The sequence below is a fragment of the Ruditapes philippinarum genome, unplaced genomic scaffold, assembly GCF_026571515.1.
Source record: "Ruditapes philippinarum isolate M1 unplaced genomic scaffold, ASM2657151v2 ctg1662_1_1_1_1, whole genome shotgun sequence".
Classification (NCBI taxonomy): domain Eukaryota; kingdom Metazoa; phylum Mollusca; class Bivalvia; order Venerida; family Veneridae; genus Ruditapes; species Ruditapes philippinarum.
In genome coordinates, this window is record NW_026851696.1 from 1 (window position 1) to 18666 (window position 18666).

General features: G+C 31.9%; 1 protein-coding gene across 1 annotated transcript in view; it reads right to left on the reverse strand.

Moving 5' to 3' along the window:
- Positions 1–977: 977 nt before the first annotated feature.
- Positions 978–18666, reverse strand: part of LOC132737188 (polyamine-transporting ATPase 13A3-like) — a 29386-nt gene continuing 11697 nt past the window's right edge. Inside the window, exons 7-24 of the mRNA XM_060724451.1 lie at positions 18142–18227; positions 17485–17629; positions 14714–14848; positions 13991–14057; positions 13562–13693; positions 12743–12919; positions 11097–11242; positions 10284–10484; positions 9106–9167; positions 8653–8797; positions 8056–8172; positions 7100–7256; positions 6408–6528; positions 5645–5769; positions 3227–3438; positions 2595–2705; positions 1754–1833; positions 978–1179 (exon numbers count right to left, since the gene is read on the reverse strand). Of these exons, the coding sequence (XP_060580434.1) occupies positions 978–1179; positions 1754–1833; positions 2595–2705; positions 3227–3438; positions 5645–5769; positions 6408–6528; positions 7100–7256; positions 8056–8172; positions 8653–8797; positions 9106–9167; positions 10284–10484; positions 11097–11242; positions 12743–12919; positions 13562–13693; positions 13991–14057; positions 14714–14848; positions 17485–17629; positions 18142–18227 (2421 nt within the window). The remainder of the gene's footprint in view (positions 1180–1753; positions 1834–2594; positions 2706–3226; positions 3439–5644; positions 5770–6407; positions 6529–7099; positions 7257–8055; positions 8173–8652; positions 8798–9105; positions 9168–10283; positions 10485–11096; positions 11243–12742; positions 12920–13561; positions 13694–13990; positions 14058–14713; positions 14849–17484; positions 17630–18141; positions 18228–18666) is intronic.

Genomic DNA, 18666 nt, shown 5'->3' on the forward strand with positions numbered 1-18666 from the left:
TTAGAGAAAAAAAAAACCCCAAAGAATGAAAGAAACCCCAAAAAAATTTTTTATTCCGGGAAAAAAATCGTTTTTTTTGTTTTTTTGTTATTTGTTAATAAAACCTTAAACAAATTGTAAAACGGGAAAACCCTTTTAAATAGTAAAAAAGTTTAAAAATTTAATAAAGTAGACAAATTTAACATTAATTTGCCATACATACCAGTACAGAATGAAAACAGATTAAATGTGTGAACTTTAAAAAGCCATGTATTAAATAACCAAAACTTGTATCAACGCGGGCTCGCCCTCTCTGAAATTGTTATATTGTACAATAATTATTTATAACGTCAGTGCAAGCATCATATAAAAATGTTCACATGTTACCATATATGTTTGTAGTACTACAGACGCATTCTGATGACTGTAAAAGTAATTAAAGTAAGATAAGTGAACTATATCTATAGAATTTTGGTATGTAACCGCGTAGAGAAATAATAAGAATTAGCGTAGTGCATGTAAGTAGCATATTTTAAAAAGACTATCAGTCTTAGTAACCTTGTTAAAACATACTTTATTTCAATATACATCATGTTTTTATCTGATGTTTTGTTATGACATAGCTTTAATATGAATATTAGTCCGGCAAATACCGACAATAGATAAAAAAGTATGTTTATTAACCATAAAGCAAGGTGTTTACAAAAAGGGGCTACTGCTGAAAATCAATTGTGGTGACAAACAGAAATTTACGGCAGCATAATAAAAAAATCCATTAATGCTTATATGAGAAACATGGTTAAAGCATTATGAATTATAAAGTAATGTTTCGTCAACATTTGTAGAGGCTCTATTGCTTTATGCAATAAATTTATGATTCATCAAAAATAAGATTGAAAGAGTGATATTTGTTTTTTTGACTTTCACTTCATAAAACACCTTGGCATCTAATAATGAATCATTATGAAGATCAACTCTAGAAAGGCTTTGACTTTTGTTTAAGATGCATTGTCTTTTCTTAAACATGAAATACAATAATTTGCATACCTTATTGTAGTGGGAACACATGAAATATCTGGTGTTTTAGATGTGAAAGGTGAAGCAACAGACGCCTCCGCTTCAGACAGAGAGATACCAGCATGGGCTGTCTTCAGCGCACCACAATCATTGGCTCCGTCTCCACACATTCCTACGTAATATCTGAATATAGATTACACCATGTAAACAATAAACATTTATTTACCCATTTACTTGTTGATTTAATTGATGATGGATTTGCCTTTCTTTGGAGCATTCAATTTATTTAAGGATTTCTGTTACATGATACAAAAATAACATTGAGGAACAAACGGTGACGAGTCTGGTAACATGAACGGATGTGTCCAGATTCTACAGAAACGGATATGCAGGTTAATTCGGCTATATCCTTATGGCAAAAGCTAATCACTTTTGATCTCAGCAGATTAAGGGTTACCGTTCACTGAAAATTGCTCATTCAATCCTTTATATTTCTGGTTTTTTTTTTTGTTTGTTTTTTTGTTTTTTTTTTTTTATAAAGCTTTTTGTCATTTTCATAAGGTACAGTTAACTTAATATTTGGAAGAATCCAAGTTTTTTTATCATTGAAAAAGAAATTCCTAAAAGTACAAAGAAGGCACGTTCACATTGTTTTAGTGGAGCAATTTACTTTTATTATATAAAATAAAAGAGTTAAGACTTGTATCATATAGCTCAAGTATGTCGCAATTAAAATGTCTGTATAAGTAAAATTTACCCTAAATCTTGTAACTGTTCAACAAGCTGAGCCTTCTGGTCAGGTGACATTCTGGCGAATATTGTCCCTCGAACTACAATCTAGAATATACAGGATATTTCAAAACAATAAAAAATGTAGTACATTATCCTGTCCAGGCTCAAAAATAAGTGGATTTGTATATCTTTCAATAAAACCATAAGCATGCGTCATTTTAGGATTAAAAACAAAAGCATACTGACTGGTAGAAGATGATCAAGTGCCGGATGCGCCTGATGATCTTGGTCTGCACTGGCCCAATGGTCAGAATTACTTGCCACCTGCAGCAGGCCATGGGTGAAGACATTTTGTTGAAAATTTCTTATATCAAATCATCATAGATTCAGTGCAGAATTACCGTGAACTCATTTTGATAATTTAAGTTGGATTAACTGGTTAAGATGCATTTAATTGTTTGATAAAGAAATGATACCATTGTGGTATAGCTTTGATGGGAAAATCAAATTAATTCCACATGTAATAGAGAATGTAAAACTTGACCTGGCACAAAATACTCTAAAAATGGACAAAAACTATGATAATTTCCGTTATTTAATGGGCATGTATGATAAAAAATGGAATAAAACGTCCCCTAACATTATATTCGTTTGGCTTAGCGATGATTTCACACATGCGTACCCGTCAAATCAGAAATACACATTTCAATTACCTATTTTGTGTAGTTGATCCAAATGTATATTTTCTAAAGCATGCCAGTTATTTTACCAGTTTGAATATCAATTTCGTTATAAAAATATAAATAAACATTTTAACATAAGATACACATATTTACGGGTTATTTGTATGAAAGTGAACAAGTTACCTTCTGTATAAGATCGGGATAGTACTGTCTAAGTACAGACCATGATTTCCCTGTCACTGCAAAATGATACCGCTCTTTCTTGCCTACTTCTACATCTAAAGATTTGCCATTCTATTCGATCAAATAGACAGAAACATATAGAAATGTTATTTTCATCTTTTACATATAAATTCTATTTTGATAGATGGAGATTAAATATTTAACTATAGAAACACACTGAATTATTTTGTCTGGCGGATAAGTTTATATCAAAAACCGTTGGTATTTGGCAATGTAACATGTCAAAAAGTGCTATATAACTTATGTTCTTATAGATCTTTAGCAAGCTTTAGTACATTTTCTGATACAAATTTAACAAAGCCTATTTGAAATGAAATCTAGTGTTCATAAGATTTATCTTTACTACATAGTTATAACTTCTCGACTCGAAAATGTCCAAAAAAGCGTTGACAAATCGTTTAAAATACCGTTAATTGGGCCATATTTATATAAAAAGTGTATCATACAAAGAAAAACATTTTCATAATGGTTAAATACTGTATTGCAACGATCGAATTCATTTGATATAATCATATATTACACGTAAATAGTAATAACTACATCACCAGATTTAAAACATATGAATTAAGTACCTGACTTCCTTGGAACGTTTGACTTTTTTCTTTCGATAAAACTTCCCGCTCTTCTTGTGTCTCCGTATAGACATATTCCACGTGCGGGGCAGATACCTCATTACCATACTGGTCAGTTTGCACGGGAAACGCTTGCACGAGTACGATAGGTTCAGTTGGTTTAACAAAACCACATTCCCGTGCAACGCTTAATGCCGTCAACATATTGTCTCCTGAAAGGCACTCGACGGTTAATAAAGTCATAATAGACCGATCACGATAAAGAAAATGCAAGACTAAAGGTTATTTATATGGCACCAAAAAGGTGTTAATATATATCAATAAAACCTCTATGTTTAATGCAAGGATAAACAACGGGAAGCTTAAGGTTTCAGTAAAATACTATGATTTACATGTAACTGTAATGTTATGGATAATCCTTTTTGTGTGTTTTTTATGTTTTTTTCCTTTGAGTTAAGTAAGATCATTAAATTAGATCTATTCTTATAACGGTGTATGTTACTTTGATATGTACTTTATATTATCACATTATCAAAAGAAGTATTATTTATATCATCTGCATTTCACATGTTTTATATGAAATGTGTTAGTATATGTAGCATACACGTGTCTAAATGGTAAATAAAGTATGTACTCAGGTATGCTTGAATGCTATACTAGCTTTCTTTCAGTTTCGTTTCGGTAAGACTGATTTAATATGAGATTATTAGTATCATCATTTATCATTATTATTATTACTATTATTAAAATATATATAACATAACATAACATAATGTAATGTAATGTGATATGATATAAATTAGTATATCATATGATATATTATGAAATAATATAATATAAATACAATACAATACAATAAATATACAATACAATACAATATAAGTATGTCTCTTGTCTCAATAATTAGATATGTCGATAAACTAATTGAATATAATGATTTATGTAATGAACATTAATTATGTTTGTTGTGACACTACTTCATAGTTAAATATTGGTAAACTTTATAAAAAAATTTCGGGTAGCTTAACATTTACCGGAATTGAGGACTTGTAAATCATACAATCATTTTAACAGATAGGAAGGAGGTGAGTGAAACACAAAACATAAATAAATATTTTTCATTATTCTATGTTCTTACGATGAGTTGTTATTATGACCTTCTCCTGTAAAGTCATAATTATATTGTGTTATTGTGATAATGTTTTATACATTAAAATATACACAGTTCATTAACCAGTAAACAAGGTCTTATCATGACGTCATAGGCGTATAAGCCTTATTTAAATGAAATGTATAATATTATCGCAAAACTCAAATTCACTGATTTTAAAGACATTTCTTATGCTTAAACATGACACTGATTTTAATAGACATTACGCACGAAATAACTGGGCGTACCAAATCAAAACAATACTAGATAACCATGGTTTTAGTTATATTTGGGACCACCAATTTGAAATCGACATTCCTTTTGATGAAATTAAGAAAAGAATTTATGATTCATACATGCAAACATGGTATTGGGAAATTAATCATTCAAATCGACTTAATTCATACGCAATATATAAATATAAATTCGAGCTTGAGAAATACCTTAATATCATCTACGAAAATAAATACCGAATAGCATTAACTAGATTTAGAACTTCGTCACATAGCTTAAATATTGAAACTGGAAGATATAATAACATCCAAAGAGAAGATAGATTATGTAGGTTATGTAATATGAATCAAATCGAATCGGAATACCATTTTCTTCTAGTTTGTCCTTTTTATCGTGTTTTGAGAAGAAAATACTTTCAGCATCAAGAAACTTGAGTTACTGTTATCATCACGTTCGAATAAAACTATTTATAATGTAGCTAAATTTATATACTATGCGAATCTAAGTCGCGACGCGTAAATAATGTTCAATCTATAATTAGTTTAACTCACGATTTTTTCCCGTATTTAGTTGGTTTACTACTAGATAGAAGTATTTTAAGTATTGATAACGTTTAACATACACGCGCACGAATCTCATTTTACGCGCGGGTGGTAATAAACAGAAACCTTGTGTAGCCGATTCAATTTATATTAAAATGATCAATCTTTTTCTTGTATCAAAAGTTAAATATAATCAATTAAGTATTAATCATTATTGATAATCATGTACTCTTCTGTAAACCATTTTCTCTTTGTATATTATACTCTGTATGCTAAAAACATTGTAAAATGTTTAATGCGGAATAAACTATTAAGTTTATAGTTATTTAGTACTTTGTATGGAAGTCAAAATACTATTTGTTTACATTTTGTTAATTTTATGACAAATTATTTCATATTCAGCTCTACTTTCTCCGCGTTAAAAGCGTCCTTACATGCTTTAGAATCATTATCTACATGTTATAAAAATCATAAATGAAAAAAACCACGAACCTGTTACCATTATAGGCCGGATGTTTGATTCTTTGAGACCTAGGATAATCGGGGTGGTTTGAGGTTTAAGTCTATTCTCCATCACAATTAATCCAAGAAATGTTAGACCTCTTTCAACCTGTTCTCTGAAAATATATTAGCATGACTAGAGTTACTTATTAAATGTTTTCATGAGTTAATTGAGAAATGTTTAACATACGATTTATAACATCTAAAATTACATTAAGGCTATCTAATGATCGCAATAAAATAAGTGTATTGTATAATCTTATATGATTGATATAATCTGATTACAAAACATTTATTTACTTAATTAATGAGCTATAAACATTTTGAAGTTTTAAGGGAGCCCATATCAAGCCTTAGACAATAAGTACATGCAGAGTAAATCACTAAGGAGGAAAAAGTCCTATGAGGATAAAAAGCATAATGAAAACTCTTAAAAAAGTAAGAATTATTAACAACCAACAAAGTTTTGGTTTTTATAATTCAAGTATCATATGCACAGGTATGTACTGTATGTGATATTATTTATCATAATTATTTATGATTTCTTTAAGATTCCAAAAGAAATCGATAAATAAATCGGAAATGAAAAAAAAAGTAAATGGCAGATAAATACAAAGTGGATTCTCAAAAACTCTAAAGTATTTGCACATTTCTTTTTTATTTACTTTACTCCTGCTTAGAGATTTTTTTTAATTTTTCTACTGGAAGTTTAGTTAACAAACTCATCATTAACTTTATTTCAAACATGTCTTACCTCTGTATACGTTGTAGTTTCGGATACTTCAGTTTAGATGGTAAAGGTTTATGTGCAAGTGCGAGTACTCTATACCCATGTCTCGTGTATCCGTTAAGGACTTCGTGAAAATCGGAAGGCACTAAAAATGGTGATATCGTTATGAATATAACATTCAAATTTCATGGTTCAGATTTGTTCAATTTAGGGGATAAGATGTCTAGTGGTCAGCTAACTCAGTCGGTTAAGTCACGAAACAGTATGCCGCGGATTCCGGGTTCGAGTGCCAATTCAGGCTGAATATTTTTCTCGACCTGTAACATTTGGCGCCCAACGGGGGATCGTCACTGCATATATTTCAGAATGTAATTTAACTCTGTTACCCTGAGAACGAGTTTCAATATAACAGGGAGGTTTGTTACGGTTTAGAACTATTCACTATTTAGGGGAGATGATGTGTCGGATAGCTCAGTAAAAAGATCCTCGGAACGATATTCCGAGGGTCCGGGCTTCTGGTTCAAGTCAGGCAGCACATTTGTCTTACAAATATCAACCAGCTTTAATAAGAATCTATTTTGATTATATTGATATAATAAGATTTTATAGGTCAAAACGTACATTTTATTGAATAGAGGTGAGGCATTTTAAGTATGTATTTGCTTGAAATTATGTAGACCAAACTCGATCAAAACCAAATGTAACCACAAACGTACCTGTATCTGTTACACAAAGGGAGGCAATCATTTCAGGTGCACCTTTAGTATAGATGTCAAAGTGATCTGCCCCTAGGTGACGAATTACTACAGACATTCTCTGCAAACTTGACGTAAATGTAAATTGTCTCACGATGCCGATTTCTTCTGATAATGTCTATGTAAAAATGAATATTTTATAAACAATAGTTGAAAGTAAGATATAAGTTTGAAGAGCGTTCTGTTTCTAGTTTCCGGTAGTAAAACATGACTTAAAAGGTGAGTTATTATAATTATTAAAACATACCAACTTCTACAAATATAGCTTGAAAATGGCTCTATGTATAACTATTTTTAAGGCCATTTAATGTAAATTTATATTAAAAGGCAAATTTTTAAGATGCTATATTTAAAAAATTGATAAAAGTCCGAATTAGTTAACATGGTGTCACTGGCCCGATCCTTAGATGGGGCGAAATTTCTCCGTGACAATTGATCTTTGACATAGAGTCAATTAGTTATCTGTCTGTCAGAAATCATGTGGGATTTGTTAGTTTGATTTTAAGGCGCACCACCACCGTTTAGAAAGAAGAAAGATGATTCTGGCTAACCTCTGGTGTTACAAACAACAATGGAGGTCAAAACCACTTCACCTGCAGAAGCTAAGAGATGCATAGACTCCAGTTACTCGAACTGATTTAGTCGTCTTTTACGATCACGCAGGATAAGATGGTGGGTTATATTCTGATTCCTCAACTCGTACAGGCAACCTCTCAGCAACAAAAGGAATGTGCGATTAGAAGTAGGTTACTTTCGGATAAGTATAATTACTGGTTTGTTATCCACGAAAACCGGTTACGTGAATCGTCTGCTGAGATATAACTAAATATCTGATTAATCGGCGTAAAAAGCAGATAAAAACAAACAAACAAAAACAACAATAACACCACCAACAATAAACAACAAAACAAACGAACCGTGTTTCCAGACGATAGATCTGCAGACGCTGTAAGTCGTGTAGCTTTCGGACAGACAATAGTCGGACATATCATATCAAATCTTGATGACTCTTCGTTCCCAGGCTCTGATAATTCCTGAAGAGGTCAAGGTCATTGTAAAATTGTAATGACGATAATGTAAAACTAATGTAAAAAATATCATTTCAATGTATTTTTAAATAATACAATTTATGTAATGAAATTTGAATGCGCCTTTTTATCTCCATATGCGTTATAAATATGCCACAAAGTAGGCGCGTGTATTTTAATGCGCTTTTCAACAGGCCAAGAACTGTGTGTCTATTTTTTAAACGAAATGACTGAGTTATCACTAATTTTCTTAAAAAATCAAAATAAAAACAATCACTACAAAAGACAAAATGCAAACAATACCTTGAATAGGTAATTTTGATAGTCATATACCGGACAAATATACACATAAACATTTACAATATTAATTTGGAATGAACAATTTCTGGCGGTATCTTCTAAATTACCTATTCACTTATGCTATCCACATAGTTCTGTTTCTTTTGGGGTTTTTTAAAATTTTATTAGTAGACGACATGTGCTTACCCAGCCAGTTGATTCGAACATTATCAGCTCTAGGGGATCTCCACTGAGAACTCCGTCAATAATAGTAAGACTGTGACACGTTGCCATACCAACCATAAATGAACCACGTGGTACAAGATTCACGTTCTTTATTTCTGTGTCAAACCTTTTTGACAGTTAAAAATGCAAAAGTAATCATAATTGTATCTATCTGAATCAATGTTCTTTCTTTCTTTCTTTTTTTTTTTTTTTGGGGGGGGGGGTATTGTAAGTAGCATTCTTGTAACATAAGCTTATTATTAGAAAAAAAGACGATCAACTGTTTTCATGACATTATAACGAGAGAAATAAAAAGAAATTTAAAAGAGAATAAACGAATTCTATGATATTTATTATCATATACAAAAAAGTCTAGACGAAAGTGTTTGAAAAGAAAATTTGACAAAAGCAATGTCAATAAGACAAGATATTTACTTTCCTTCCTTTGCGGTAACGACTCCGTGCATGTCTAACCCGTCTTCTGTTAAGGTTCCAGTCTGACAGAAAAAAAAGAATATAAAAATAATAAATAAATACCAAACGTAAGTCTGTCAGTAAAAAATAATATTAATTCAATCTTATTTTGCAGGAAGATAATTTTAGGGATGAATATCCTAAAATCCTTCGAGTTTATTTTTTAAGCCTTGATTATTTTTATTGATTTATTTTTCAAATAACAGTCGTGGATTGCATTTCGAGAAAAAAGATTATATGAATTATTATCACTAATTCATTAGGGTAAAACTAATGTATACATTGTAGATAAAGACAAATTTTACAAGACGAGTATGACTGTCTCAACATTAAATTTGAACGTCAGTTCCCCATTCAAAATATGAGCCGTGTCATGACAAAACCAATATAATGGGTTTGCGACCAGCATGGATCCAGACCAGCCTGCGCATTCGCGCAGTCTGATCAGGATCCATGCTGTTCGCTTATCAACTCTATTACAAGTGGAGAAACTGACAGCGAACAGCATGGATCCTGATCAGACTGCGCGGATGCGCAGGCTGGTCTGGATCCATGCTGGTCGCAAAACCACTATGTTGGTTTTGTCATGACACGGCTCATATGTCTTTATTTATCAAAGAGTTTACACCTTTCAAGCGCCGCTTATTTTTAATACAGACAGTCAGATACTTTACAGGAAGAATTGATGTGCATCAGCACGCAAGTCATATTTTTAATATTGATTGGTGTGTTCTGCATTCACTATATTAGTTATAAATGCTGTGAGTTCGTCCGTTGAGGTTTCATTCATTGAATGCAACCTTTCCTTGTTGATCTTGTTTATCATATTTTTGGTCAATATGGAAAGCATTGGATTTGAAATCCGCCGTCGATGGTTATATTTTCGGGCGAGGCAAAAAAAATTCCATTGCATTTGTTTTCGGACATTGGGTGTAATAGTCATTTGACTCTCTCTGCTGATTCAGAGATGGTATGGGATAGGTAGATGGTCATTTGCTGAGAAAATGGTAATTCCTCGTTAGTTACCCAGGAAAGCCAGTGAGGTTGATCGACTGCCGAAAATGACAAAAACCTGTTTTAAAATTCGGGAAAAAAATCAGAAAAAAACAACAAACAAACAAGTGATTTGAATGTCTTACTTTGTCAAAACACACAGTATTAAGGCTACCACAGACGTTTATACTTCTAGGACTAATACAGTAGATCTTGGCTTGTTTCATTCTCCTCTGGGCAAAAACAATACCGACAGTCAACGCGGCCGGAAGTGCTGGAGGAACAGCGATTGTAATCAGATCTAGTGAACGCTTGACAATGTCCCCAGCGCTATCTCCTCTTTCAGTCTGAAAAAAGAAATATTTCAAATATGATTTACTTATGATTTTGCCACTGTTTATTACTGCAGACAAATAATATGAAATAATTTGAAATAATTTGTGAGTCCAAAAAAAAAAAACGTGAATCTTCGGCATGTTCCGTAGCTTTTCGTACCTAATAAAGATCAGATGAGCGTTTCAATTATCATGATTAAGGATATCTTGCAAGACTAAGTTATATCACGACAAATTACGAGTTATAAAAGTGACAAGTGACGACGATCACATAATTTGTACAAAGCATTGAGGGATCGAATTTCACTTCTTAACGCGCTTCAATTCTTAATGGACTTGTCCATTTTTCAATCACAACAAAACTTTTGTATCACTTTTAACTTTGTTTCACATTACGACCTTGTATATTTATCTTTTAGAAAAAAAAAAACAATGGGAGGAAAAGTTAAATGACACGCTTATACTAAAAACACGTGATCGCAGTGGAAAGCAATTTTTCAATTTTGACAAATTCGTTTCGAAACAGCATGTTACATAATTTAAGAAGTTTAAATACAATCGACATTCGCTCATTTGAAATATATATTGTTAAATAACACAAAATAGATAATATAAGTATATTACCATTAGAACTACTGTGTAAATGAAGCCCATCAGTGCAATGCCAGCTAAAATACCGACAAACTTGTACGTATCTCTGTTAAACTTGAAATCTACCGGCTTTGGGTATAAAATACTTCTCACCAGTCCTCCTTTTGCGGTAGAAAACCCTAAATGAAAAAATATATATTACATAAATTTCTTATTTGCTGAAAAAAATGATATGGATGCAATGTGTTTTTATATACTTCTCTTCTGTTATATCTACATAACTTACTTTGTAAATATGTTTTGCTTTCCAGAATTGGGGGATAATAAAAAATAGAAAAAACAGACATTGATGATTATATTTTCGTTTCATTGATAAAGAATGGTCACGTGTATCATGATTGATGATTTATTTATTTGTGTGATAGTGGAATAGTTAATGAAATATAGTCTACTTTGATATTGAGATTAAACGCTTTTTATAGACTTTTTTTCCATGCTTCTATTTATGAATAGCAATACGAACATTAAAAAAAATAAAAATAAAAAAGGAACTAGTGTAACAATCGAAATTGGCGACTTTGCTCTCTACCAATTCTGCAGGTAAGCTTGTGGCGTCAAGAGTCGTGTGGCAGCAGCTGTTGAAAAAGGTTTGCCTGTGTGCACTTCAATTCAGTTTTCCTGTTTATGATTTATGTCAATGATTCGATTCCAGCACAGTGTTAAAGATTGAGTACCGCATAAGCCGGTGCGGGGGGGGGGTTTAAGAGAGATGTACTTTTACATTATTTTTTATGGACAGACGCAATCAAACCGAGCATGTAACTTTAAAATCATTGTGTTGTTTTCATTGCTTCTGGGGTATTTTTCATTTTTATAGGTTTTTATCACTTCATGAAAATAAAAATGCTCATTTTTATTTGTTATGGTCGTCAGACAAAACAAATAATGGTAGCGAAATTTCAGACCTGGGTTAATTGCAAATGCCGAAAGTAGTCCGCTATTTTGAAGCGGTTACTTCCCTTTATATGTACACCAACGCCGAAAAATTCAGGGGAGATCACTGCGTAAAGATGGTCAAATGACAGGCGCATTAATTTTCAAGCAAAATAATTCCGAATGGTCGAATATTTCTAATATTGTTTTATTCTTTATAGATATACATGCTTATAGTAAGCTCCATGATTATTTACATCTGTGTTATACAACAGTTAGCGTCGCAATAATAAGGGTTACAAATCCTTGGTTTTCTTCAGGCCGTTAACATATAACTTCACCATGGCCGAGGGGTTTGCGCGCTTGCTTAGGGAGCGAGAGGTCTGGAATACAAATCCAAGTTAAGGCAACTCATTTTTTTTTCAAATTGTTTAAGTCAAATAAATATTGAATAGAATATCAGTCTTGCAATGAGTCTAATAGCCAATTTACTACAATTAAAACGCTGAAAAGCATTGGTGGCACTATACAAAACAAATTGGTTTATAATCTCACAACCTTCACCTTTCTGACATTCTGAGACCCAAACAAATTCAGTGCCTTCTGTGCTTTGATTAAGGCCTGTTATCTTATTTTCTATTTCAAAATTAAATTTCTTCTTGAGAACTCTTGTGATCAAAGACAAGTTTCTTTTTTCTAAGGCATTCCTTTCTGCTGTTCTTAAGAATGTAAGAAATCAAACTGACCTGTCCTAAATACCACTGCTTTTACTTTATGCCCGCCGTAGAAACGCGTCTGTATCACGTGGGTTCCAGAGAAGAGCACGTGACGAGCATGATCCTTTATATTAAAGTAGAGGGTGCTTTCCTCGTGCGTCAACAACGGGTTTGGTAAGGGTGTTTTTGTTACTGGGACACTCTCCCCTACAATGTATACAAGCAACAGCATGATTGATTTGTCTGTACAATTTAACTCATAATTTAGGACTTTAATTATTTTAAGTAATACATGAAACATTGAAAAAGCACCAACCAATTCACAAGCATACATTGTGTACATATTGTATATTGTTTTTATTTGAATGGAACTAGTAAAGCAACCATTCCTTTACCATACTTGAGCATCATTTTCATCATCGTCATCACCATTATCATCGTTATCATCATCATCATCATCATTTTCGTAATCATCATCATCATCATCATAATTTTCATCATCATCATCACCATTATCATGGTTATCATTATCATTATCATCATCATCATCATCATCACTTTCATCATCATCATTATCATTATCACCATCAATTTCACAATCATCATAATCCTTATCATCATAATTACCTTAATTATCATACAAATCATCGTCACCATCATCATCATTATCATAACTGTTGTTGTCATCATGATTAAGCATAACATTTTTGTCCTTTTAAATAATTAGCATCATCTTAATTGGCAGCAACAGCAGCAACAACAGTAACAACAACAGTAATAACATCAGCGACATCAGTCACAATTACATCATTATCATCATAAATTGATTTTTTCTTGTGACTGTTTTACCTGTTAACATGCTTTCATTGACAATACAGTTTCCGGTGATAAGGATAGCGTCGCACTGCATTATACATCCGCCACGTGGTATTTCAATAATATCTCCAGGGACAAGATCTTCTGATGACACTTCGTGAAATTCTTTAATACAAACAAGGCAGTTTCAGCATCGGTTGAAGAAGATGTATTACCATTCATGTACAGTATGTATGATATGTATATAAAAAATTGCATATACTGGTGTAAGTTTTAATAAAAAGTACTTTTAACAGAATAATACATGTACTATTTTTATTGAATTGACAATGTCAATGACGATAGTAAAACGTGATACATTGTACTCGACTTGTTAACATGCGATCGATAAGAAAATGGTATTTTATTGTAAAAGAAAAAATGAAAAAAGCAAGTTAGTGCACGTGAGTTAAAATATCTAACCATTTTCTCCTCTACAAACACTGACAGTGGTCGAAGACTGGATTGTGTTTCTCAATGCCCGTTGCATCTAACAAATAAAAGAAAGTAGAAACAAATTTAAACGATGTCTTGACTTGTTATAACATAATTTACTTATTTCCTTGTGACACCCTGTGACAAATGTGTTACAGTGTAGTAAAATTTTATTTTTGATCTATTTTGCATGTGAAAATTGATCTGATGCGAAAACGATTTTGAATTGAAAAATCGGCATGAATCATATTCGTGGCAAAGCAAGTGCTTTATTTCTATGATACGTTTGTAGCATCTATTAAGCATGTGATTACATTTGTAGCACGTGTTACAAATGCGATGTGTTACAACTTTGGTCAAATTAAGCACAACTTGATAGAGCATGAATGTACTGGAATATATATAAAAAAAGATACATTAGAACGTATCATACGAATTCGTAGTAATGTATTAACACTTCAAGCACGTATAAAGTTTTAAAAATAAAACCTATTTCTCATCAGTTAATCCTTATCCTTCGTCATAAAACATTGTAATTAATACACAATAGAAATGTACGTAATAAAAAGTAGGCCTTGATCGCCAGAAAGCAAACATACTATGGAATGGACATGATACACATGTAGAATAATTATAAAATTCGGTCTAAAATGATTTATCGCATACGTCAAAACATAAAAACTAGTAAATTATTGTAAAAGCAATTTATACCTTTCTAGTTTGATATATTGTGGCTATGATGGACACTATTGAAATGAAAACAATACACGCGGCATAATAGTAATACTCGTCCGCAAACCAGAGACTACAACTGAAAATTTGAAATATGTAGAATGGCGACAAAACCTGAAAATAAAACATAAAATACAATCATGGAAATTCGCGATTACTGATGGTATATAACTATTCTCATATATTTAAAGTCAATTACATTGAATTAAAAAAAGAAAGAGAAAGAAAGAAAGAAAGAAAGAAAGAAAGAAAGAAAGAAAGAAAGAAAGAAAGAAAGAAAGAAAGAAAGATAAAGGGAAAATTTAAATTTATATCATGCAATTTTTAACTAATCTCTTTATCGTAATGCGGAAAAAGGTCGTTAGGTTGAAAGGGAGAAAACTCGTCACCAGAAAGTATACGTTAGCTAGCAAGAGTTATCTGCATACGTGCGCATGTAATTTAAACATGACTCAGTATTTTATAACTAACACCCCAGTTACACAGAGCCATCGGTGATTGATCGGTAGTTTTTTTTAGCCAAATTATGTAGTGAACCGATGACAACGTATTTAACACCGATATCACCTATTGGTCACCTGTTTTCCACCTATCAACTGCTATTGGGGAAAGATAAGTTTCATCGGTGAAAAATTACCGATTGGGAATTTTAAACATGTTTAAAATTCTCAATCGGTGAAAATATTTTACAAATAACCGACAGCAACCTATATGCAAGCTCTTAATCACCGATATCGCCGATCGGACAAAGATAATCAAATATGAATCACCGGCCATATCTGACGGAAAGTGTTTAACCACTGATGACTAGCTATCAAACACCGATTAATCAGCGTTACGCCCGATTTAGCTCCGATTTACAAACGATGAAAACCGATAGTATTTCAGCATTTTAATCATCGACCCAACCCCGTTTGAGTTTGCTTTCTGTCACCGATGGCCGTTTACACAGAAAACCAGAAAAAAATCACGCATGACAACCGATCATAACAGCGAGTAAATTTAAAATTAAATGACCGATTTGGGACCGACCGTCTGTGTAACTGGCCCCTAAGACTGTGCGTCAGATATCACAGTTTATATCCCATTCTCTGTTCTTGGAAATTAGTATGTAAACATCATAATATCATTTTTCTCAAAAAAATTTTATGATTGACATTACGCCGCCTGCCAAACAATCTGACAGGGGTCATCCAGATAAGCCAGTCGGCGATCGTAATCAGTTTCATGCTAAGATGTCTGCAAAATCCGCCATTTTCCTTAGACAAGCTATTTGTATAAGACAATGGTGCAGCAGTATTTATATTGAAATTATTTTGAATTTTGTCAATGACGGTAATGGAATGTGCAAGTAACCGTCCACGCCCCTACCACTGGCTTAAGCAGTATTCAACATGACCTGGTAAAATTTGGAATTTTTAAACATCCACAGATGTGTCCATATGGCGGTCATCATGGAACCTTCAATGTGACACGTTAGTGCCATTCCAAGAAAAGCGGCATATGGTCCCCGAGTTAAAAAAAATGCGTTTGCCCTAAGCTTCCTAAATAAAATGGAATTTTGAATGGGGATCAGAGATTATGAAGCCTGGCTATACCATAATGCATTAAATAAGGAAAGAGTTTAAACAAATACTTTATTCCTTCCTTTATAACAATTATGTCAGTTAATAATCACATAATATATATTATAAGGTCTGATATGACATTTTTTGTTCGTTCTTAACATAGTGTCAATAAAATGCTGCAGTAGAAAAAAAGTACTTGCAAATAAAATGAGAGGATATGCAATGAATATTCTATGATAGATTATATTCTACCTAAATATTTCTATGAAAGCTCAATGAATTAAGATTAAATATTTGGATACATCTGCTTCAATAGCATCATACCTGATCACGGTTTTAATTCAAAACCGAGGTCTTACCGTCGGGTTGATGCGAAACTTATTTTGAAGTGGATAATATTGCGTTGAATCACGAAACATATCTAATGTGCAAATATACATATAATCATATATCATACTAAAAAGTTATGCAAGGGCAATTTTCTCATTAAATGTTAACAGTTTATGCACAAATGCATTATATATAAGTGATTTCGCACATAAAACCCTAAAAACATTTGTAAATGTTTCTGTGTTATTGATATAATTTTACTATTTATATGTTCCACTATTTTAATTTTAACTATCTTTGAATTTGTAAACTAAAATGATATTTTGTAAGAAACGTCTTTCTTGAAGTCAACGAAAAATAATTATAACAATATCTTTACCAAACGTTTAATTCATAATTAATGCATGGGTGCAGTTATTTTTACTTTTTAAATACCAAAATACATTGAACTAACCAAGAAAAGCATTAAAATTTTATATATACCAAGTTATATAAGGCAAATTCATTAGTCACTTTAGTGGCATAATAGTTTCCTGTAAACGCCGGTACCGTGTTTTGTCTAAGGTTCTGAATGACCGGGTCAAGTGTATCAGTGGGCGGAGCAATCTCTTCTCTGGCGTAATGTCAATTATGTTACAACAATTTAGCTATTTCTTTCACCGGAGTATCGCTAAAAATGATGATACTACTACTACTACTACTACTACTACTACTACTACTACTACTACTACTACTAATAATAATAATAATAATAATAATAATAAATAATAATAATAATTTATAATAATAATAATGATCGCGGTGATAATGACATTGAGTATGTTGTTGATGTGGAAATAGCAAAGCAGATACCTCTTTAAAAAGCAGTTTCACAATTGGGGTAACGTGTATTCGGATTGAGTTATAGCCGTATATTACACGTCTTCTTGTGGCATCATCGTATGATAAATATGATATGTCATGAAAAAAGCCGCACGACACGTTGTCTTCTATACCTCTGAAATAAAATACAAAATATATAGAATAAATTGAATGTGTGTGGTTCAATACTGAATTTATTGAATCTGTTGAATAAAAGTTTACTATGCGAGCCTCTGGTGAGCATTACATAATTTTATTCAACGAGTTTGATAAATTTATTAATGAATCTATAAAAATATAACATTCTATTTATCAGATATCCGAAATAAGAACAAACGGGTGTGTGAGAGCTTTTATCTAAAAATTGAAAATGTATCCTAAATTATGGCGGCACATGTTTAGCTGTATCTATTTTCAGTAATTTGCATTCTCTATTTTTTTATTTTAATCATATAATATGGTCATTCATTGTCAAAATGTAACAATTACACAATGTTTTTCTTTTTTCGCAAGTACATATTTCTTTTTTTTCTTACAACATGAACGCCCAACTGCATAAAGTGCATGTACCCAAAAAGGTTCTAGATAGAAATATATATAGTTTTAAAGTTTGCGAAGTTGTTAATCAAGTAAGGAACTCTTTGTTACCTGAGTTTGAGAAAAGATGAGCTTTCATTGTTCCAGATATATTTCACTTTCTTCGTGATGAAATACCTGATAATTTCAGAACGTGCCTGAAAATGAAATTATCATGATATCGTTAGACTATGTTTCAATAAAATAGAGCAAAACGCATAAATAAATCAGGAGTACTTCAACTATGTGTGTGTGTCGAGATCATTAATCATTCTGTAAAGGTTTTAATCAAAATAGTTCACATGCATTAATTAAAGAATGCATTACAATAATTTGAACATTATTTACTAGCGATACATTTAGGAAGCTATATTTGTACTGTAAGTTTTAGATTGGATAATTTAATATATAACTTTCGTCATGCATCTAATAGTTTATAACATTTTTTCTTAGTTAAATCACAATTAATTGTAAATGTTGTTGTTTTGTTTCTTTCTATACAAAACAGATAAATTTTCACATGCAAACGTAAGACATTAAACATTAACGAACAAATTTACAGTATTTTCGTCATTACTGTAGTTGTACATTATGGGC